The sequence below is a fragment of the Pantherophis guttatus genome, chromosome 2, assembly GCF_059756535.1.
Source record: "Pantherophis guttatus breed Tessera chromosome 2, ASM5975653v1, whole genome shotgun sequence".
NCBI lineage: Eukaryota > Metazoa > Chordata > Lepidosauria > Squamata > Colubridae > Pantherophis > Pantherophis guttatus.
The window spans coordinates 102576103-102598118 of NC_142064.1; the positions used below are offsets into that span (position 1 = coordinate 102576103).

Consider the following 22016-nt stretch of genomic DNA (forward strand, 5'->3'; position numbering starts at 1 on the left):
TCCATCCAGCCACCTCATTCTCTGTCGTTCCCTTCTTCTTTTGCCCTCAATCTTTCCTAGCATTAGGCTCTTCTCCAGTGAGACCTTCCTGCTCATTAGGTGGCCAAAGTATTTGAGTTTCATCTTCAGGATCTGGCTTTCTAAAGAGCAGACAAGGTTGATCTCCTCTGGGACTGACCGGTTTGATCACCTTGTAGTCCAAGGGACTCACAGGAGTCTCCTCCAGCACAATAGTTCAAAGGCCTCAATTCTTTGGCATTCAGCCTTTCTTATGGTCCAACTTTCACAGCCATACGTTGCAACTGGGAAAAACATAGCCTTGACTCTATGCACTTTTGTTGGCAGGGTTATGTCTCTGCTTTTTAATATGCTGTCTAGATTTGCCATAGTTTTCCTCCCAGGAGCAAGCACCTTTTAATTTCTTGGCTGCAGTTCCCATCTGCGGTGATCTTGGAGCCCAGGAAAATAAAATCTGTGACTACCTCCATTTCTTCCCCATCTATTTGCCAGGAATTGAGAGGGCTGGAGGCCATGATCTTAGTTTTCTTAATGTTGAGTTTTAAGCCAACTTTTGCACTTCCTTCTTCACCCGCATCAAGAGGCTCTTTAGTTCCTCTTCACTTCTGTCATTAGAGTGGTATTATTTGCATATCTGAGGTTGTTGATATTTTTCCTGGCAATCTTAATTCCAACTTTTCATTCATCTATCCCTGCCTTTCTCATGATGTGCTCTGCATATAAGTTAAATAGGGACACTAAAATATAGCTGCAACACTGGATATGTATATATGGTATTGAATTCAGAAAAATGTTGACAAAAGCGATTGCTTTGTACTAGTGAAAATGTTGCAAAAAATAAGTTTAATATTACTTCAAGATGAAAAACTAAAGTTGATCAAATATTTTAAAAAATCATCTTTATAAAAAAGCTGCTTTGTGATTAATAAGCCATTTTAACTTTGTTTAAAACTATATTTCTTAGTAATGTTAAATTTTAAACATAAGTTCTAATATTAAAAATGTTGCCTTCACCAAAAAGACAAAGTTGTTTCTCAAATATATAGTCACTATATTTCCAGCCACTTTGAAGGAGAAGTCACTAAATATTCAGTTTGGTGCCTTGCTGGCATCCTCCCTTCAAAGGCTAGGGTGAAGAGGGCAAGGGGAGAACAAATGGGCAATAAGTATGGGGATGGGATGAGAAAATGGAATGGGGAACGACAACTGATGAAGACCAGGGAAGCACAGTACCAGTTTGTGCCAGCGCTCAAGGACAGGTACCCTGAGATTGGAATATGGACTACCCCAAAGTTCTCGGCGTTTATCAAAACACCTAGTTGATTGCAAATGAACTAGTCATGGGGGGAGGGCTGGGATGAGGGGAAATGTTTGTAACATTTCCGTGCAGGAAATTTAGTTCTAACCTGACTTTACTGTAGCCAGCATCTTTTAGTAAAATAACCTATCACTTCACCCAAATGGAGTCGAGGGTCTTCTTTCCTAAAGGACTGGACTGAGGCAGGTCTGACATTAGGCTAGAGCTGCAGTCATGGTCAGCCTGGAGAAACACCTCTACTATGGGGACCATGTATACAATATCAGCTCAAGGGAGCAACCAGGAGGAGGGAGAAGCCTGGGGGGAAGCTTAATCTAAACCCCCTGCAAGGGATCCCTAGGAATGGCTGGAAGAGGTGGAAGCCTGTAACAACCAGGTGAGGCCCTGGTAGTCTCTTAGGGCAAGAAAAAAGAAGAATGGAAAGAATAGGGGTTGATTTTCACCTGCAGGAGCCGTGGCAGTTGCCAGAGTGAGCCGTGATTGGAGCTTGAGGAAAAAATGGCCATGGAGGAACTGGACCAAGAGGGCTGCATGCTGGTCATAGGGTTCCTGAGGGGAGCTTTCAGCAATGTTAAAGCATGCAAAGCCCTGACTCAAGGAACACAACCGGCTGCCCAAATGGCACAGCCCCAGCGGGGAATGGTGCAGCACCGGCAGCCACCTCTACTCCACAGGCACCCGCAGGTCCAGCGGTCCAGCCTGTACCACCAGCTGGAGTTGTGCCGGCAAGGCAGAGGGTACACAAGACACCAACCTTCAATGTGAAGTTCAACGGAGACCCCAAGCAACTGGAGTTCTTCCTAGTGCAAGTCTGGACCTACATGCAAGAGTATGGTCTGGAGATAGTGACTGAGGGGGACAAGGTGTGTTGTGTTGCTATGGCGTTGGAGGGGACCACTGTGGAGTGGATGGTCACTCTCCATAATTATGCCTCGGAGCTGCAAAACTTCAGTTGCTTCATGGCAGTACTCTGGAAGTATTTTGAAGACAACCTAGCTGACCACAAGGCTAGAAACCGGATCAAGACCATAAGCCAGGGCTGGTGGAGCATAGCCGAATACATCCAAGAATTTTGAGATCTGGCCTCCCAGCTAACCAACTAGCTGCAAGACATCCTAATTGGATGTTTCCAGGATGGGCTGAACAATAACATCTACCACACCTGCATTTCCAGGGGCACCTTCCTCCATGGCTGGTACATCCTAGTGGAGGAGGTGGAAATTGACTTGGCCCTTTCCTGACAGCATCCCAGCCATGGCTGGCAAAGATCCTTCCTGGAAAAGAAACCGCCAGCCCATGAACTGAGCCTATGATGATGCTCCACTGGCTATTTCAAGTGCCGGAAGGAGGGGCATTGATCTGCTGAATGCGAGCTACATGCCCAGCCCAGAAGACACCTTCAAGACCCATTAAGGAGCCAGTGAAGCCTCTTCAGAGAACCCAAGAGACAGCCCTGGAGGGAGTGGAAGTTGCTGAGTTCACCCCATCTCCCAAGGATGCTGAGAGAACTCTGACTGTTCCAACTGATGGTCTGATGAAGAGTGACACTGTGGAGAGCAACACTCACTCTGACAATGATCCCTTGGTAAGTTGCCCAGTCATCCCAGTGACCATCTCCATAGAACTGGTGGTTCCATCCTCAGGATGCAAGAGGAACCTAGTGGGCCCCCCTGGACTCAGATTGCACCAGATGTCTAGTCAACCTTGCCCTAGTTAAAAAATTCAAGCAACTTAAAGTTGCTAGCTGGATGGCTCAGAAGCGGGCAGGGGCCAGCAACGTTCATCAAGCCAATAGAGATGAAGATTGAGGCACACACAGAGACTTGGAGCTTTATTGTAGCACCCAGCACCCAGCATGGAGAGATCCCTTGTGCTAGGTTTGGCATGACTACTGAAATGGAAACTCTACATGAACTGGAGGAGGAGAATATTAAAGATTCTGTGAGATGGTCCCAAAAGGGAACTGGAAAAGAACCTTGTGATCCCTACTCCTAAGCTACCATGGGCGAAACTGAGAAGGGAGGTGGGAGCTGCAACAAAGGAGCACCCAAAGGCGATCATCGGATCCTTAAAAAAGGGCTCAGATGCTCCAACCCACTGGCCAACTGACTTCTCCATAGAGCTCCTGCTGAGGACTAAGTTGCCCAAACCTATACTCAATGACCCCTAGAGAATTAAGGGAACTGTGATTGTTAATAGGTAAAAAAAACCTGAAGCGTGGTTTCATAAACCTGCTAGACAAGTGCTGTTCAGGGAAAAAAAGAATGGGTCACTTTGTCTATGTATGGACTATCTTGGGCTAAAAGCTGTTTGCATTGGAAACATCACGTTGCCTTTGTTGAAGGGTATGCTAACTCACTTGACCAGGAGGAGGGTTTTTACCAAACTAGACTTGCAGGACACAAGGTTAGGAACAAGGAAGGCGATCAGTGGAAAACTGTGTTTAATTGCCCCTTCTTCTTCTTGTGCCATATCCGTCATCGGACGTTGGTGATCATGTTGGCAATCCTATTTTTGTCAACAGCCGTATGAAAAAGTGCTGCTGAGTTTTGTCCAAACCAGTCCCTAAGGTTTTGAAGCCATGATGTTCTTCTGCCTCTCGTTTGCCTTCCATCTTTCCCTGAGGATTAAGTGAAGGATGCCATATTTTTCTGGGTGTCGCATCACATGTCCAAAATATTCTAACTTTCGCTTTTTAATGGCTTTGATTATTTCCCTTTGCTTTCGCAGGCGGCTTATCACCTCCTCATTTGTGATTTTGTTAAACCACCATATACGTAACAGTCATCTGTAAATCCACATTTCAAATGCTTTTAGTTTCTTCAAGTGGTTTTCTATCAGAGACCAACTCTCTACTCCGTAGAGCAGGATAGAAAAGATGTAACATCTGACAAGCCTGATTTTCAGTTTTAGGCTTATGTCGTGACTGCAGAAGACCTTTTTCATTTTGAAGAATGCTGTTCGAGCTTTCTCTATCCTTGTCTTTACTTCACTGATCATGTCCCAACTTTTGTGTAAATTAAAACCAAGATATGTTTTTGCCCCTTAGGGTTTCCAATTCCAAGTCCTTCCCTTCGGATTACAGGATGCCCCGCTGTATTTATGCAGCTGATAAACGAAGTCCTACATGAGCACCTATACAAAGGGGTTTTGGTCTATTTGAATGACATTTTAATATATACTGAGATTATGGCAGAGCATAAAATTGGTCAGGGCTGTGCTTAAAATTATCTTTTAGTATTTATATATTCAATTTTAAATTGGTTTTAAAAGTTTGGGGTTTTAAATTTGTCGGGGCCAAAATTATTTAATTTGATTTTATTCTATTTTTTAAATTTTGTATTGTATGTGTTTTTATTGTTTGGCTGTGCACCGCCCTGAGTCCTTCGGGAGTAGGGCGGTATAGAAATCTAATAAATAAAATAAATAAATAAAATAAATAAAATAAAAATGGCTTAGAGCAGCTAAATTGTATGCCAAACTGTTCAAATGCAAATTCCACCAAAGTAAAATTGACTATTTATGCTACCGCATCTCCCATAAAGGAATAGAAATGGACCCTGAGAAAGAGTGGGTAGTGTTGGAGTGGAATCCTCCCCAACTGCAAGCTTCCTGGGGCTCACCAACTTTTACTGCCAATTCATCCCATTATTTGCCCAGATAGCCCTCCCCATTACCAACCTACTAAAGATGAAAGAGGAGGGGAAGCCCAAACCTAGCCAGCTGCTGAAATGAACAATGAAATGCCAAGCAGCATTTGAGAAACTCAAGCACCTGTTTGCAGCAGAACCGGTACTGAAACACCCAGACCACAATGCCTCCTTTGTGATTCAAACAGATGCTAGTGATGTCATGGTGGGGCCAGTGGTCTTGCAGTAAAACGAGCAGGGGGTCCTTCAGCCATGTGCCTATACTTCCAAAATGCTTATCAAAATCAAATGTAGGTGGGCGGCTTGGGAAAAGAAAACGTATGCGGTGCATTGGGCACTCTTAACTTGGAAGCTTTTCAGTTTCACCCTGTGATATCTCCCAGAGGGGAATTACTTCCTACCCAGACTACCACAATATAACAGTTCAAAGCCAGAGGTAGTTAGATTAGTTATCCCATCCCGGCAACTGGTGGTTTCAATCACCACCAGAGTGCAAGCTAAACTAAAATCCCAGGTAGCTGAGGACTTATAGGGCACCCTGAAAGCAGCTCTGGAGGAGGACAAATGATTCCAAGCCCATAAAGATGGTTTAGATTAGTTGGGAGCCAAATTGTATGTCCCTGAAAGACAACGGCTAATGGTCTGTAGCTACTTGCCCTACCAGTGCCTCTGCCAAAAGGACACAAGGGAACACACCAGGGCTCTTCCAACCAGTGGCTGAGTCCAAAGCCTCATGGAAAGAGATTTCAATGGACTTCTTAGTGGAACTACCCAAGAGTTCGGAAAATACTGTGATTTGGGTGATAACTGATTTAATTTTTAAACAAGTACATTTTCTGCCTTGTCAAAAAAATTCCATTTGCTTGTACTTTAGCCATGTTGTTCGTACAACTTGTCTATAGACTGTAGAAGAGTCCCAGAGAGAATAATCTCAGATCATGGAGTCTACATCACTTCGCGGGTTTGGCAAGAGTTCTTAAAGCTTTTGGGGACCACTCAAGGGCTTAGCTCCTCGCATAATCCGGAATTGAATGGAGGCGGTGAACGTATGAATGGGATCCTGGAGCCGTTCTTAGGTTTAACATTAATTATCAACAGGACAACTGGTTGGACCTTTTTTCTTTCAGTGAGGTTGTCTACAACAATTCAGTACACAGTAGCACTGGATTCACCACTTTTAATGTTTCCGTATGGGAAATTTAGTTCTAGCCTGACTTTACTGTAGCCAGCATCCTTTAGTAAAAGAACCTATCACTTCACTCAAATGGAGTTAAGGGTCTTTCTTTCCTAAGGGGCTGGACTGGGACAGGTCTGACAGTTTGGGTGATAAAACAGTTCATACAATCTGAAAGTTAAAAAGACTATATCATAATAAATTACACATTTTATATTCAGTTGCTAGAATCATTTTCTAAATGATGCATGCAACATAGTTTGTTGTATATGACACAATTAGAGTACTGATATCTCCTTACACTCCTTACACACTCAACACATGTACTTTACATCAACATAATATGCAAGAGCTCACAATCAAAATAAAACAATAAAATATTTATATTTTCAAATATAAAAAAATAAAAAATTGTATTAAAGACATCATGAAGAAGCTCAGGATCCATTTTGTTTAAAGTAGGAGTTGTTATCAAATAGTGTCTCTGCATCCATGGTGACTGAAATGAAGGTGTTAGGGAGATTGTCAGTAGAGTTCAGAATTCTTAGGAAGTCTATGGTGTCTTGTATGCATCTGGGACTGCTGGTGGTATAGGGTCTAAATACAGGACCGTGAAATTTGATAATATATAGAAAAAATATACCAGTGTCCTCCCATAACATGGACTTCCAGCCATCATGACCATAATCACTGATACCAACACAGCATACTTTGCCACCAGCCTATATGACTTTGTACTTACCTATAACTAATTCACCGTTGGTTTGCATATACTTGCAGTTCTGTGTTGCAGTCATGGGAATGGCTTATGCATGACTTCATAATATGCCAAAATTTTCATTGGTGATTTTGAACATTTTCTCAATTTTTTTATTTGAAGACCTTTCTTTATTTGAGATTCATTGATGACATCTGGATCCATAGAAGTGGATCCAGATGTCATCAATGTTGATACAGTCTTACAGAGGAATTATTGAGTCTGTTATTTGTACTTTCATAACTGTCTGGTACCGGACAGGTACAGACTCCAATGGATAGTTAAAGCTGCAGAAAAAATAACTGAAACCATCTGCCTTCCATAAAAGAAGGCAGGTAAGAAGGAGGGTTGAGAAGATATCCGTAGATCTCCCACATCCAGGACATAAACTGTTTCAACTCCTTTCCTCAAAACAGTGCTATAGAGCAGGGGTGTCAAACTCAATTTTACTGAGGGCTGCATCAGGTTTGTGTTTGTGTTTGACCTTGGGGGGTCGGGGTGCTCAACGTCACTCATGTTGGGGGTACCTGTGGGGGCCCGAGTGCTCTGCCAGTGAAAACAGGCTCCTTGAGCTCCATTTTGGGCTGGGACAATCTCATGCAACCCTCTGCCAGTGAAAACGGAGCTCGGGAGGGCTGCATGCAGCTCTCCAGAGCTCCGTTTTGCTGGTAGAGGCACTACAAGCCGGTCCTTCGCTGTTTCCAGGATGGCCCCACGGGCCAGATCTAAGCCCCCCCTGGGCCGGATCCGGCCCCCGGGCCTTGAGTTTGACACCCCTGCTATAGAGCATTTTATGCCGAAACAATTAAACAGAGGGACAATTTTTCTCATGCCATCACTCTGTTGAACATCTACTTCTCTCATTGCTGCCTATTGTCTATGTATATTAACCCATGTAGTCAGGTGTAGTATTTATTATTGTATCAATATCTTTTTTATTTCCCTTTTTATCACTACTATTACTACTATTACTACTGATCATCACACAGTCAGCAAGATGTTCAGACTGGGTTTGACATTTTTGTCCACCTATTGAGTCCTTACCAAGGACCTGGGATAGGCAGATCTGGATGTTTGATGGTGTTACAGATATCGTCACAGGATGGAAGCTGTTCCCATTAAAGCTGCCTTTTGCAATTGACTATGAATTTGTCAATGCCAATTGTGTTCCAGTTGTTTTGGGATTGTACCCAAGACGCCTATTACTATTGGTACTACCCTTGCTTGCCTTTGCCACAGTCATTCTATTTCTATTTGTAGGTCTTTGTATTTTGTTATCTTTTCCAGTTGTTTCTCTTCTATTCTGCTGTCTCCAGGGATTGCCACATCCACTATCCAGACCTTTTTTTAAACTGATTTCTGACAAAGAGCAAAAACAACAGAACTGTGATGCTAACATGGGAACCAGATCCTACATCAAACTCATATTTTTTACTTTGCTTTTATGTGTACATCAAATCAGAGGCACCAAACATAAGACTAGACATACCTTCAAGTGTTTTTATCTAATATGATGCATGCCAGCATATAGGGTAGTTTGTACAATCTATTGCTAATTATTAAAATGAAATGAAATTCTTGACTATGTAAAAAAGTTTTTAAATATTCAAAAAAAAAATTACTGGAAAATTTTTGTTATAATTTCTTTGATGTAATTTCTTTAAATCCTCCAATACCAGTAGATTAATAGTTACGTAGCAAGTTATCTTCATTTATGCTTAGGATACTTAATAGATTCTTGGATAATAACAGACTAAATCCAGAATTCAATAATGTGCTTTGTTCACAACATTTTTCAAAAACAAAATTTGAATTACCTTTAAAAATTAGTCTTATTATTGTTTTTATATTTAGGGAAGAAGAAGAACGTTTGAGAAATAAAATTCGTGCAGATCATGAAAAAGCACTAGAGGAAGCGAAAGAGAAACTGAAGAAATCAAGAGATGAGATCCAAGCAGAAATTCAGACAGAGAAAAACAACATTGTAAAAAGTTTGAAAAGCAAAAGTAGCAATCCTCTGCCACCAGTCCCTGTGCCAAATCTTGTAGGAATAAACAGTGGAGATCCAGTGGATCCAGATATACGAGAAAAAAGAGATAAAATTAAAGAGGTAAATGAGTTATGCCAATGGTTGTTACCTCCTTATATTTATTGATATGAGAAGCATGGCTTTTGGAATTTTTGCTATCTAAATGCTACCAGTTTTGCAATTTAATTATTTAATTAATTGATATAGCTTCCTACTTAGTACATGACTCAGCAGTGAGCGTGCAACTCAGGATGTGAATGATTTTAAATAAATATAATGTTTGTGTAGGGCTTTTTTGTGTGTGTGTATGGGGGGGAGGTGTTTCAAGTTAGTCTTGACGCCTGAACAGATTCTCTGCAGTTTATTGGTAGCATTGTTTGGCAGTAGTTTGTATAGATTATTTTATGTAAGCTAAATGTAATCATGCCTGTACCTAAGGTAAATTTTAATAAGATAGCTACCAAATCTTTCTTATAATTGTCACAAAGAATACTGGCCAGTCGTGCACTTTGAGGTGATGTGAATTGTAATCCAGGCCTCCTGAAGAATATTCTGAAGAAATGCAGGGAAAAGAGAGTGAATACAGGTAGTCCTCAAGATACGACTGATCACTTAATGGCAGTTTGAAATTATGACAGATGCCCGCCCCCCCCCCCCATATTAGCCCGTTTCAAAATTATGGTCGCTGTAGCGCCCCTATAGTTATTTGCCCTTAACGACTGACTGTAGGGATGTTGCAGTACACCCCCCCTCCGCCTCTTTCTCACACTGCCTCTCTCCCTCCATGCCGTTCCCCCCCACCTGGATCTCACAGCAATTGGCCCTGATCCCCACACCCATTACGCATTCCATACTCTGTGAAGATCTCCAGTCCGGAGCTAATGTTGCAAAAGAAGGGCAGGCCACATGTCCCTAGGCCACATGGCGGTGACCTGGAAATACCATTTTCAGACTTTTAAGCTCTATTTTGGGTTTATTTTATTGAATTAATTTATTAGCTACTGCAATCACCAAAGCAACTCTAGGTACCAAAGATAAGAAACAGTTTAAAACAGATATAAACATAGGCAACAATGAGAAAATATAAAGTGAAGAGAATCAGTGGATTTCAAGGCTTAATAGAAGATCTGTCCATATAAGATGGATGTGTAAAAATATGTTTTGTTATAACATCGACAGGTCATAGCGACATGCTACATGCTAACATTTGTATTTTCTTTCTTTTCTGTAGATGATGAAACATGCCTGGGATAATTATCGGCAGTATGGATGGGGGCATAATGAACTGAAACCTATTGCTAGGAAAGGACATTCCACAAACATATTTGGTAGGTTATTTATATTGAAAATTCTACATTACCTTCTCTTCTTTATATTATTGTATTATTAATGATCTATTTTACTATGTGATTGACCAGCAGAAATTAAGGTACAATTGTAGAATCTATAGAAAGGCACAAAATGGAATAAAAATAATATTAAGAAGAAGTTTGGTCTAATGCATAAGGCACCGGGTTAGAAAACAGGAGACCGTGAATTCAAGTTCCACATTAGCCATGAAAGCCAGCTGGGTGATTTTGGACCAGTCACTCTATCTCAGTCCAATTCACCTCACAGGGTTGTTGTGGGGAAAATAGGAGGAGTAAAAATAATAAAGGCATGATTCAAATAAATAAAAATTAAGACTTTATGCAAGATAATATGATTAAGTATTAGTTAATACACAAGAATATTGGATTAATTGGCTTAATACAGGTAGTCCTTAACTAAGATCAGTTCATTTAGTGATGTTCAAAGTTACAATGGCACTGAAAGAAGCGACTTTTTCATACAGTTTTTCATACTTACAACTATTGCAGCGTCTCCATGGTCATATGATCAAAATTCAGATGCTTGGTAACTGACTCATATTTATGATGGTTGCAGTGTCCTGGGGCCATGTGATCACCTTTTGTAAGCTTCTGACAAAGCAAAGCCAGATTTGCTTAACAATCGAGTCACAAATTTAACAACTGCAGTGATTCACTTCACAACTGTGACAAGATAGGTCATAAAATGGGGCAAAATTCACTTAACAAATGTCTTAGCAACAGAAATTTTGGGAAATTGTGGTCGTAAATTGAGGACTACCTGTAAAAGATATTAAAATGTCCTTTCATTATAAAATTTATCTTAACACAGCAGAAAATTAGTTGCTGATTTTCTATAACCATTTATATCAGTGGTCACCAACTAGTGGTCCGTAAGAAAATTTTCGCGGTCCGCAGAAAAATTATTTTGCATTTTTGATAGATCAGGAGTCCTCAAGCTACAGCCCTTGGGATGAATACATGCAATGAACATTTGTGTTGCTGCAGAGAGTCCCCCTTCGAGGTCTTTTTGTGTGGGTCGGGGGGGGGGCAGAAATTCTGACTTGGGGTCTGCTTCGGCCTCCTGGTGCGGGGTTTTGGGCAAAGGCTGGAGGTAAGTGCCGCTGGTGGCGAAGAGCCGGAGGGCCTTGTTCCAGTGGGACTGCATCATGGCCTGGAACTGGCTGACCACCTCAGCCCGCTGAGCCTCCAGGCACTGGTACCTAGCCTTGCACTCCCACATGTCTTCCCTCTGCTTGGAAAACCTATGCTTGTAGTCCTCAGTGAGGCGCTTCTGCTGAGCCTCTTTCTCCGTCAGATCCCATTTGAACTGAGCTGTTTTGCCAACTCTTTCTCATGGTGGCTGCTTAGCTCCAACAACTGCTTCTTATTGGGGCCCTAAGGAGCCCAGGCAGGGAGGCGAGGAATTGGCCATGCCCACCCAGTCACATGACCACCTAGTCACGCCGACCCAGCCAGTCATTAGGCAGATCATATTAGTAGTCCGCGGGATTTAAAATTATGAATTTAGTGGTCCCTGAGGTCCGAAAGGTTGGTGACCCCTGATTTATCTAAATGTGTGAATATGACTTTAATTAATCAAACTCTATTTATGATCACAGACTAAAACAAATGGTAGCATGAGGATGAGGACGTTAACACTAGATGAATTACAGTGATGAAGTAAATCTTATTTACTTTTAAACTGTCTACAGCTTAACTAATTCCTCATGAGTTGCGTATGCAATAATGCAAATTTAGCTACAGTGTTATTTTAGAATTTTATCCAGGAAGAGATATTGAATATAAAATTAACCAGAAGCCCTAAGAACATCTTAGGTAACAATTCTAATTGTTTTTTTAATGACATCTCTATAACTTATTAAACTCATTAAAAGAAATTTTAGAAATAAGAAGGTTGACCCAAGATAAAAGCAGAACTACAACTGAGAACTTAAATATTTCTTTCTACCGGTAAATTTAAATGATAGAACAAAAGTAGCAACCTGACTGCTAATAGTTGGAAATACGTCTGCAAAAAGATAGTTTGCTTTGTGTCTTGATTTACTCATTATATGGGTGATTTGCTTTGTGTGATCTCTCATGTCCTTCTAGAAAAGCCTGGAAGATTGGGAGAGGTGGAATCATTTTAAAAACAATAACAAAACTTTTTTTCTACAATTTATCACAAAATGCCTGAAAAAAGGAGAGTTCCCAGAACTACCTTGCTTACCAGAGTAATAGAAAGAGCAGAAAAGTTATCCCCAGCAAGTTGACTCAGTGATATTTATCAGGGAATGGTACACTTTGTAACTTAATTTCTGTGAACTACCGTATTTTTGGAGTATAAGACGCACCAGAGTATAAGACGCACCTACCTTTTTTGGTTGTCGTTTTTTTTTAAGTTTTTAAAAAAATTTTTAGACAAACACACATACAAACATGCAATGTATTTTCTTTGAACAGAGTATTTGGCTGGTTCACAAATTTAAACAATGTTTAGTCATTTCAATTAAATTTACAATTCTATATTTCCTTTTTGCCATATTTATTCCTCATCTATTTTTTAAAAAAAAACAATATTACCCTTCATTTTGGTGAGGAAAAAGAAAAAGAAATGTCTCTCTGCCTCATTTTGCCACGTTGCAGCAAAGAGCCTGCTTTACTTTCAGTTTCATTTTTCAGCATAGCTAGGGAAAAAAAAATCTGCTCCAGCACTCTTTGCAGCAAGCAGCAGAGCCCTGCGCAAAACAGCTGAGAGCAAATCAGCTGAGAGTCGGGAGACCGATCTAATCAACTTGTGCTAATTAACCTATGCTGAAGCTGAAAGGAGCTGTTTTTTCTTGCTGTTTGCTTGCAAGGAGGTAACTGCTGCGAGGCACAGGCCAAAGGGTGGGGGCCAGTGGGTGGTCAGGGCTACATTTGGTGTATAAGACGCATCTAAATTTTCACCCCCTTTTGGGGGGGGAAAGGTGCGTCTTATACGCCGAAAAATACGGTATTTATCTTTGCATAGCTGGTAGAATCATCAGACAACTCTCCATAGTCAGCCCTATTTTAATTTTCAGGATTCCACTTTCTTCACTTGAGTGGATTAGGTTTCCACTCAAGTGAAGGAAAAAAAATCTTCGAAGAGCTGTGGGTTTTTTAGTTTGGTGGCTGAGATGAAAAGATGAACTTTGATTAGACTCTGCACATAATTACTTATGCTCAACCATCAATCTAGATAATTACAATTTAATGTGGAACCACTCTTGGAGAATATTCGGAAAGTGTTGCTACTGTGTTTCCATGAAAATAAGACCCACCCAAAAAATACGCCTTAGCCTGATTTTTGGGGATGGGCCTAAAATAAGCTGTACCCCAAAAATAAGCCTAAAAAAATAAGGGATGGGCGTGCCCAGCACAGGAGGTGGTTAAGAGTGTGGGGGCTGATGGTGTCTGGCAGCAGCTGTAGCCCGCTGATCCCTTGGTGCAGCGCAGATAAGTCCGAGCAGGGAGGCAGAGGCAGGGCGGGGGGCAGAGAAAGGCGATCTGGACATGCTGCACGGCTGCCTGGCTCATGGGAGCTTGTGCAGAGGCACTGGCAGCAGGCGGAGGCAGAGGCATGGGGGAAGCCAGCGATTCCAATGTGTGTCTTTTTTGGCATGGCTGCAGGCAAGCTGAGGGACAGAGTGGGCAGTGCATTGGAATCACCTCCTCCCCACCCCATGCCTCTGGCTCCGCTGCACACTTTTCGCTCAGAGGGAGATTGGAAGCTTCATCTACTTCCAAATGGGGCGTTTTGAAATGGAGCTAATCACTCCGTTTCAAAGTGATCCATTTGCACGTAGATGAAGCTTCCGTCTCTGTCATTTCTCTGTCCAGGTGTGTCTGCCCTGGGAAGCCCTGTAAGCCATTGTGGCCATGGGCAAGCAGATGGTAGGAGGGAGTGGGCAGCTGGCCGCAAAATCAGACATCCCCCGAAAATAAGACAGTCTTGGTAAAAAAAATAAATAAGACCCAGTCTTCTTTTCAGGGAAACATGGTAGTACCTAAATGTGTTAGTTGGATTAGGTTTCGATGCAGGCAGATTTTGTGAATTTTATAGCTTTTATAAAATTCTATATTTTATAAAAATATTTTATAAACTCTTGAATAAAAAAAAATGGCTTTGAGTTTGTTTTTAGGCCCAGTTCATATGTGTTTAAATAAGCTAACTGGTTAAAGGTCATGTGAAAATTGCTATCACTTTAAATCTGCTTTAGAAGGCTTGAATGCTAAAAGGTTAAATTGATGGAGATACATAGCAAAATTTTATCTATGCTTGCATCTTGGCGTTGGAATCCTCTTTCTAAAAAACTAAGATTTAACTCACCTTTGCTATTTTTTAGATTGGCAATAAAATCTGTTTTTACATATGTTGAATTTTGAATGGCTTTGCCCTTGTTGCTTTAAAGTTTATTTGTTCTGGTTAATTTTAAATTGTTTTATGAATTTGTTTGTTTCAGCTGTTTTGAGTGAAGAGATAATTTATAAATATTTGAATAAACAATGGAACAAGCTGTCAAACTGATTAATAATTTAAAAATATAAAAAATTATTTTCTCAGATGGCTGATGTAAAGGCAGGAATTTTAACTTGTGGCACTGAAAAGCTAGGCTATGCCAAAGGGATTATAGGATTAAACAACTATTTGGGTTGAAGTCTGAATCATTATGAAGTGTCACCAAAGTTGCCAAGAGAAAGGAGAATACAAGTTTTCCATTTGTAAACATATGCCAATAGTATGAGATTTTGTAACATATTGGCACTGTATAAAATTTTATAAGTACTGTATTTTTCGGTGTATAAGACACACTTCCCCCCTCCCAAAAAGTGGGTGGAAATGTCTGTACATCTTATACAGCGAATGTTGCTGAAGCCCCGCCCACCCGTCAGCCCCCACCCACCAGCCCCCACCTCCTTGCAGCAAACAGCAAACAGCCTGGTCAGCTTCAGCACAGCCTGATTTAGCACAAGCAGCCGATTGGTGGTTTGATCGGCCTCCCGGAATACTGCCTATCATTTGTTCCAGGCTGCAGGGATCACCACCACCCGTCGCAGCTGTTGCCACCCATCACTGCTGCTGCCTTTCACCACCTCACACACCCCATTTTCGGCCTCCAAATGCCCCATTTTCAGCCTCCGCATGTCCTGCATTTGGCCCGTTCCAGGTGTGGGGATAGGTGATGGCTGCAGCGATATCCACTGCCTGGAACGGGCTAAAAACTGGAACACATGAAGGCCAAAAATGGGGTGCGCGGCCCCGCTGCAAACTGGTAGTAAAGGTAAGTAGAACCCACCCCTATTTGGAGCGTTTTATAGTCCGAAAAATACAGTATTTATGCAGCAGGGTTGAGCAAAATATTCTTTGATAACATTTTTGGTTTTCAGTTTTCATTAAAAATAACCAAACAGTGTTCTACAAATGACTGATTGACAGAATTAAATTTAGAATAAAGAGAAAGAGTACTGCATATATTTACAAGCAAGTCCAAATATGCAGTATATTTGAGAACAAGATGAGAGATCTTTATTATGTTGAAAACTTTTTAAAAAAAAAAAATTAGGAAGGCACTGCATATTACAACCAGCATTCAGACTGGTGATTCTTCATCACTATTCTAGTTTATGTATGGTACAAAAACTTTTCTGCTTTATTTTTCATTGAGTAATTCTTATACTGGTTTCGATTTAATTCCACAAAATGTATTCTTCCATAAAATAACTAGTAGTGTATTGAATTACACTGCAGTTGAAATACAGGGAGGTTTAAAAGCTGTAATTAAATCTTGTCAGATGACTGACAGTCTTTGAGTAATTAAATTTAACAATGTTCAAGTCCTTTCCCCTCTGTTAATATTAACAGTAACTTAGCATGTTTCAATGTCAAATTGACACGTATTCGGCCTTCTGTATTTACCGATGGAGTAAAACTTGACAAAATAAATAATATTATATGTGAAAATAAAATTAATAGGAGTCTTTTAGCCGAAGATAAGATACAACTTGAACCTCTTTGTGTAGTTCCTGTTCATGCAGGGTATAGAGATCACAACATCATGAATAGGGAACAGATTTTGCAGTAGTATCTGATTGAAAGCTCAGATGCACATGCAACCTTGATGTGTCTTCCAGAGACAAGGCAAAAATGATTAAATATATAATTGGATAATATTATTAGCTACAATCAGTTTTAAATTTAAACATAAGTTAAATGCAGTTTACATTTTGTCTTGGAGTTTGGCCCTGGCATGTCACTTAGAAGCCAAGTGTAATTGTTGTTTATGGGGATGCATTCCTAAGCATTGTTTTTATTCCTGATAACTCCAGATAATAAAAGTCAAGCTTGTTATTATCCCAGCTATTTGTGTAGCTGGGCCCTTTAGCCATAGATTTCTCTCAAGCTCTGTTTCTTGGTCATGTTAGTGACCCTGGTAGTGGCTTCAATAGATGTGTAGTGATTCAGAACTACTGATTTTCACAATAAAAATGACAGTGTAGTGATTTTTGCCCCAAAGGAAGTTTAATGGACTTGCATTTGATCAATCTGAATCATCCAGATTGTTGCAAATTTGAATAGATGAGAGGTTGTTTTTTCCAACCAGATATTGCTGCTCAGCATCTCCAATCAGCTCTTGGTACACCAGATGTTGATTGAGAAGTGCTGCGTGGCTTAATGTGCAATACATCTTCTCTGTGTGTTTCTTTTGGTCAGATAATTGCTTTGTGAATATGTTGTCACTATTAAGCTCTTCTAGGTGGAATGTGACAGTAATAATATCTTTTTCCTCTTCTAGCCCATGGAGCTGTTCCTCTGACTTTTTCAGTGTAATTGAATGCTTGATGACTTTTTGTGAAGAAGGTTGAATAATCTCATTTTCAGATTCAATACCTGTCCAAAACAGTACTATTTCTTTGCGAAAAGCAGCAACAGTCAATGTAGTGATGAGTATACAAGGCACTAAATATAGAAGAGTTGACTGACTTGCCTGTAGGAATGTTGCTACCACAAAAGTCACCAACAGACCATAGCTGTATGCCAGAATAGAAGCTAGGAAATAGATCCCTGGAGACTCAACTTGAACATCAAATCTGTGGCAGTAGGCTACCAAGAAACCAGGAAGTACAACATCTCCAAGTCCTATAGCAGTAAATGAAGCATTATCCAGAAAGGATGTTGATGATAATATTGGTACTTTCAACAGAAAAGGGATCTCTTCTGAGTTAGATGACCCAAATATTGTCATATCTGTAATGTCTTTACCTGTTTTGGTTAGAAAAGGTGTGGCTAACAGGCAAAGTATATCATAAAACAAATGAGTGAACAGAAACAAGCTGCAGTTCTTTAAGGTAGGCATGTGAACTGTTCTCAGAAGGTAAATGCCAATTGAAATTCCTAAAACATCTTGCAAAACCCAGCTCCACCAGTTTTCATTTCGGAAAATAATCCAGGTTGCATTGACAGACAAACACAGCATTGCTAGAAGCAGTGCTCTGATTTCTAGATCTTTATGAAAATATGGAAAATGGACTAAATGTTGCCCAAATGGGAGTTTGTTCACAAATGGAGTCAAACACCAGTATAGGCTAAAAGATGCATAAATACAGAAAATGCCAATCATTGCATGCATCATATAATCATAGAAGCAGTAGAGAGAAAGAAGTATGAAGGTGCCCATTACCATACAGGTACATGTGAAGCAGACATTGGTATCAATTGATATCTCATCAAAATCTTGTGTTTGGCCCTGATTTTTTATATTGTCTTGTTTTTTCTTCTCTGTGCTTCCTGCCCAGTAGCTTCCTATGGTGACTATGCCCATTGCCATCAAGTAGATGATTCCAGTTTTGTATAACAAATTTCTAATCAGATTTTTGAATATTAAATAAAGGATATCCACATCACTGAGCATAAATCCCGGGAGAGTAATCTCTTCACAGTGGCCCCAGTTGTATCCAGATCTCAAACTTTTCATTGGATATGGAGCGTCTCCACCAAGAATCAGAAGCCCCTCTGTACTATTAATCTGATGGAGTCTTGCATTCTGAAAGAGATTGCAATTTCCCTGTCTGATAGATGCAATTCTTGTACTAAATCCACCTCCATCATTGTCATCTTCCCCAAAGAATGAAGGCAAGCAACACATGGCTGAATAGGTGAAGTTCTGAGTAAATGACTCAAGGTCAAACCAGCGTTTCTTGTTGTCTTCCTGATATGATTTTATCCATTGTGAAGGGAAAAGAAAACAGTAATCACCTCCTTTTTCTGGCCTGATGTGGAAGACTCCAGGTTTCTGAGCTAACACAGATGGAATAAAAGTAAGAAATAGTCTGATGAACAGCAGTATCATTCTCTTTGACATTCTGTCATCTACCTTCATCTTTGGTACAAACAGTAACTGGGCTTTGTTCCTGTCTTCTAGAAGAGGTTGGGCTCTTTTTGATCTTCAGTAGAAAGCCCAAGTCCCTATGCTTGCTACATGATAAGCTCTTTCCTGATAACTTTTATCTCCTCACCATGGCTATAACCACCAATCTTGTTTGTTACATAATAAGCCCACTTTTCTTACCATGGATACAGTTATCCACCTTTGTCTGCTGCATTGCAGGCTTCATCTTTTTTCATAGACATTTGGCTCTGCCTTTTGTACAGACAAGCTCAATGAGACTATTACATATTAAATAGGGAAACAGAATTACAAAGTGGCAGTTAATTTGGTTATTTTTGTGAAGCAACTGTAATGTGAATATTTCAGTGTCCTTAAAGGCTACCTGATGTGATGTCAAATATTTCTTGTATAATGTCTCAATATTTGTTTTGAAGTATGAAGGATTATATTAGAGCATATGTCTTTCGTGTCTTCAAAACCATGCGATGGATAATAAGATTAATGAGTTTTACAATGAATTTTCTCCATAATTGGTAAACAATTTACTGTTGAGATTACTGCTGGTGAGCAAATATTTTTTCATGGCTACCTGGTCATTCTCCCATCTGAATAAGTCCCATTGCACATAAAAACTACCTTTCAGGTTAGATTGGAAACACATAGCCTATGTACAGTCTTTTGATTCAAAAAAGGCCTCAAGGAGACCCACAATAAAAACTCAGGAATGGTGCTTACAGGAGTACCTCACCTTGCCATTGATCAGAGATTTTTTTGTTCGTCATTGTTATAATGTTCGTTACATAATGAAGATGTAAATACTGAATCATTCACAAATGTTACCATAAAATTTGATTATATTAAAGTATTATGCAAATAGTTACATGGAGACATGGAAATAGCTATGAAAAGAAAGCTTCCTGAAGTCTTCCATATTTTTTAGATTTTTCATTTATGCACATACACACATATTCACACACACAGAGAGAAAGATGCCTTGAATGTATGACACATTAAATTAATGTATGGAAAGAGGGAAGACTTCCATATTTATATATGGACTATTTCAGTGTTAGCTTTTCTGTACCAGAGGTGAAGAATGGTATGGGCTCTATATGGATTCTAGCATCCCAAGGTTATTTTTTTAAACTCTGAACACATTTTTAGACATTCATTTTATATTTCCAAAGCCTTAAATCTTTTCTGTAAATTTGGATTAATTTTTGCATTTTGAGTTTAAGCCCCCAAAACCTAAAATTTAGAATTTCCCTACCTGTTGTGATGACATTTTCAGACTTCCAGCGTTCAGAGGCCAAAAATACTACATTGAAAAAGGGCTGTCCTAGCCATAAGTAATTAGTTTAAATATAATTTCAGCAATATTTAAGCTTAATTATATTTAAATTTAGCATGTTTTATATTTTTACAGAAAAAGATAAATCTGGTAATAACTCACGTTTTGGGTTTGCATTCACTCATTCACAATGGTGGCCAGTGTTGATAATACATTTATCAAAATAGAGTAGAAAATATGACAAACTGTAGTTCAGAAAGGCAACATTAAAGAAATTGCATTACTTAATGTTGTAATGGAAAATATGTACTGTACCTATATTCCATCAAATAAAAATCAAAATGTGAAAACGTGGAGTAATGTGATTGTAAATTTTAAAAAAAATCAAACATTTAAAATTTGAATATCTTAAATATAAATTAAATAAATGAGGGAAATGCTTACGGTAGAGGGTTGTTTTTATAGCCTGAGATCCAGCCTCAAGTTTGATAAATTCTCAGGATTATTTCCAGTGCTGGATTGGAGTAAATCCTGAATTGGCCTGAGGGTTATTGGTATTTCTTTCTATGAGTTCTATATAACTTTAAATTCTCTCTCCAGGTTTCCCATTCTCTAGTTTTGATTAATGTTCTAGAACAATGATGGGAAACCTTTTAGAGACTGAGTGTCCAAACTGCAACCCAAAACCCACTTATTTATCGTAAAGTGCTAGCATGGTAATTTAACCTGAATAATGAGGTTTTACTACCTAAAATAATGATAAGCAAGGCAGAATTCAGCTAATTGTTCTAAGAAAAACATGATATATCATGAAAAACATGATAAATGTACTTTTATGCCCCTTCATTTTTTTCTTTTGAAATATTATGTTTAGCAACAATAAAAAAGAAAAACTTTTGTAATATCATTTCTCTTTCCCTCCCTCTCTCTTTCCCCCTCTCTCTTTCTCTCCCTCCTCCTCTCTCTCTCTTCCCTCTCTCTCTTTCCTTTCCTTCCCTCTCTCTTTCCCTCTCTCTTTCTCCCTCTCTTTCCCCCCCCTCTCTTTCTTTTCTTCTCTCTTTCTCCCCCCCTGGGGGTGGTGGTTGAAGGAATTCCTGAACTGGTGTTGGGTGGTGGGAGTCTGACGTCTGGAGGCCGAAGAGCCCAGGAGCAGCGCACCCACGCTCAGCTGTTGGCGGAAAGCCCAGCTGGCCGCCAGGGAGGCGGGGCATCCCAACACAGGCAGCTCTGCAGGAAAAGCAACTGACATCCAGGATGCTAAAGCGACCCAAGACGACACAGGGTTGCATTGTGGCTCCGCGTTGTAATGGGCTCCAGGAGGAGGACAGGACCACGTCTCCCCCACTGAAGCGCACTAAATTTCACTGTGCTGCACAAGGGGCAGGGCATGGAGGCAGCAACAGCAAATGCACTGTGATGAAGGCAGAATGCTGTTTCATGCATTTTTTTAGTCCTGCAAATGACAGTGGGAAATGCAACGGAGAAATGCTATGGAGCTGGGTTGGAGCAACGGTGCGCATGCCCACAGAGAGGGCTCTGAGTGCCATCTCTGGCACATGTGCTATAGGTTCACCATCAGGGTTCTAGAATGTTGTATGTAGAATTATGTATGTAGTTTAGAATATTACTTCCTGTTACGTCTTCACATTGTTTTCAATTAATTGGGCCTAAAGAAAGCTTTTGGTTTCACAAAGGTTTGAGAATTGTTTCAGCTGGTAAGCAATTGAAACAGATATTTTTGTTTATTTTTGATATTCTAAAAATTCTTCAGGATTTACACATAATTATTTTTTATCATTATAGAAACCATGGTGCTCATAATTGAGTCCTTCAATTTAAACCCCTCTGTCAACAACATTGCTCAAATCACATCAAACTACCATTGACAGTTGCATTTTCAGCTTGCAATAGAAACAATTCTCACATATTGAATGTGTGCTAAGATCCTGTACATAAAGTACTTGAGAAATAACAGGAGAGGCAGTTTGGGGTAATCATTGAGGCATCAGATTAGAA

The 22016-nt window shown here is 40.0% G+C and overlaps 1 protein-coding gene and 1 pseudogene across 2 annotated transcripts in view; one reads left to right on the forward strand and one right to left on the reverse strand.

Annotated features, from left to right (window-relative positions):
• Positions 1–22016, forward strand: part of MAN1A2 (mannosidase alpha class 1A member 2) — a 61798-nt gene that overhangs the window by 11208 nt on the left and 28574 nt on the right. Inside the window, exons 2-3 of the mRNA XM_034411022.3 lie at positions 8772–9027; positions 10178–10274. Of these exons, the coding sequence (XP_034266913.1) occupies positions 8772–9027; positions 10178–10274 (353 nt within the window). The remainder of the gene's footprint in view (positions 1–8771; positions 9028–10177; positions 10275–22016) is intronic.
• Positions 16824–19948, reverse strand: LOC117661841 (signal peptide peptidase-like 2B pseudogene; annotated as a pseudogene). The gene has a single exon (XR_015732342.1). The product of XR_015732342.1 is annotated as a signal peptide peptidase-like 2B pseudogene (transcript).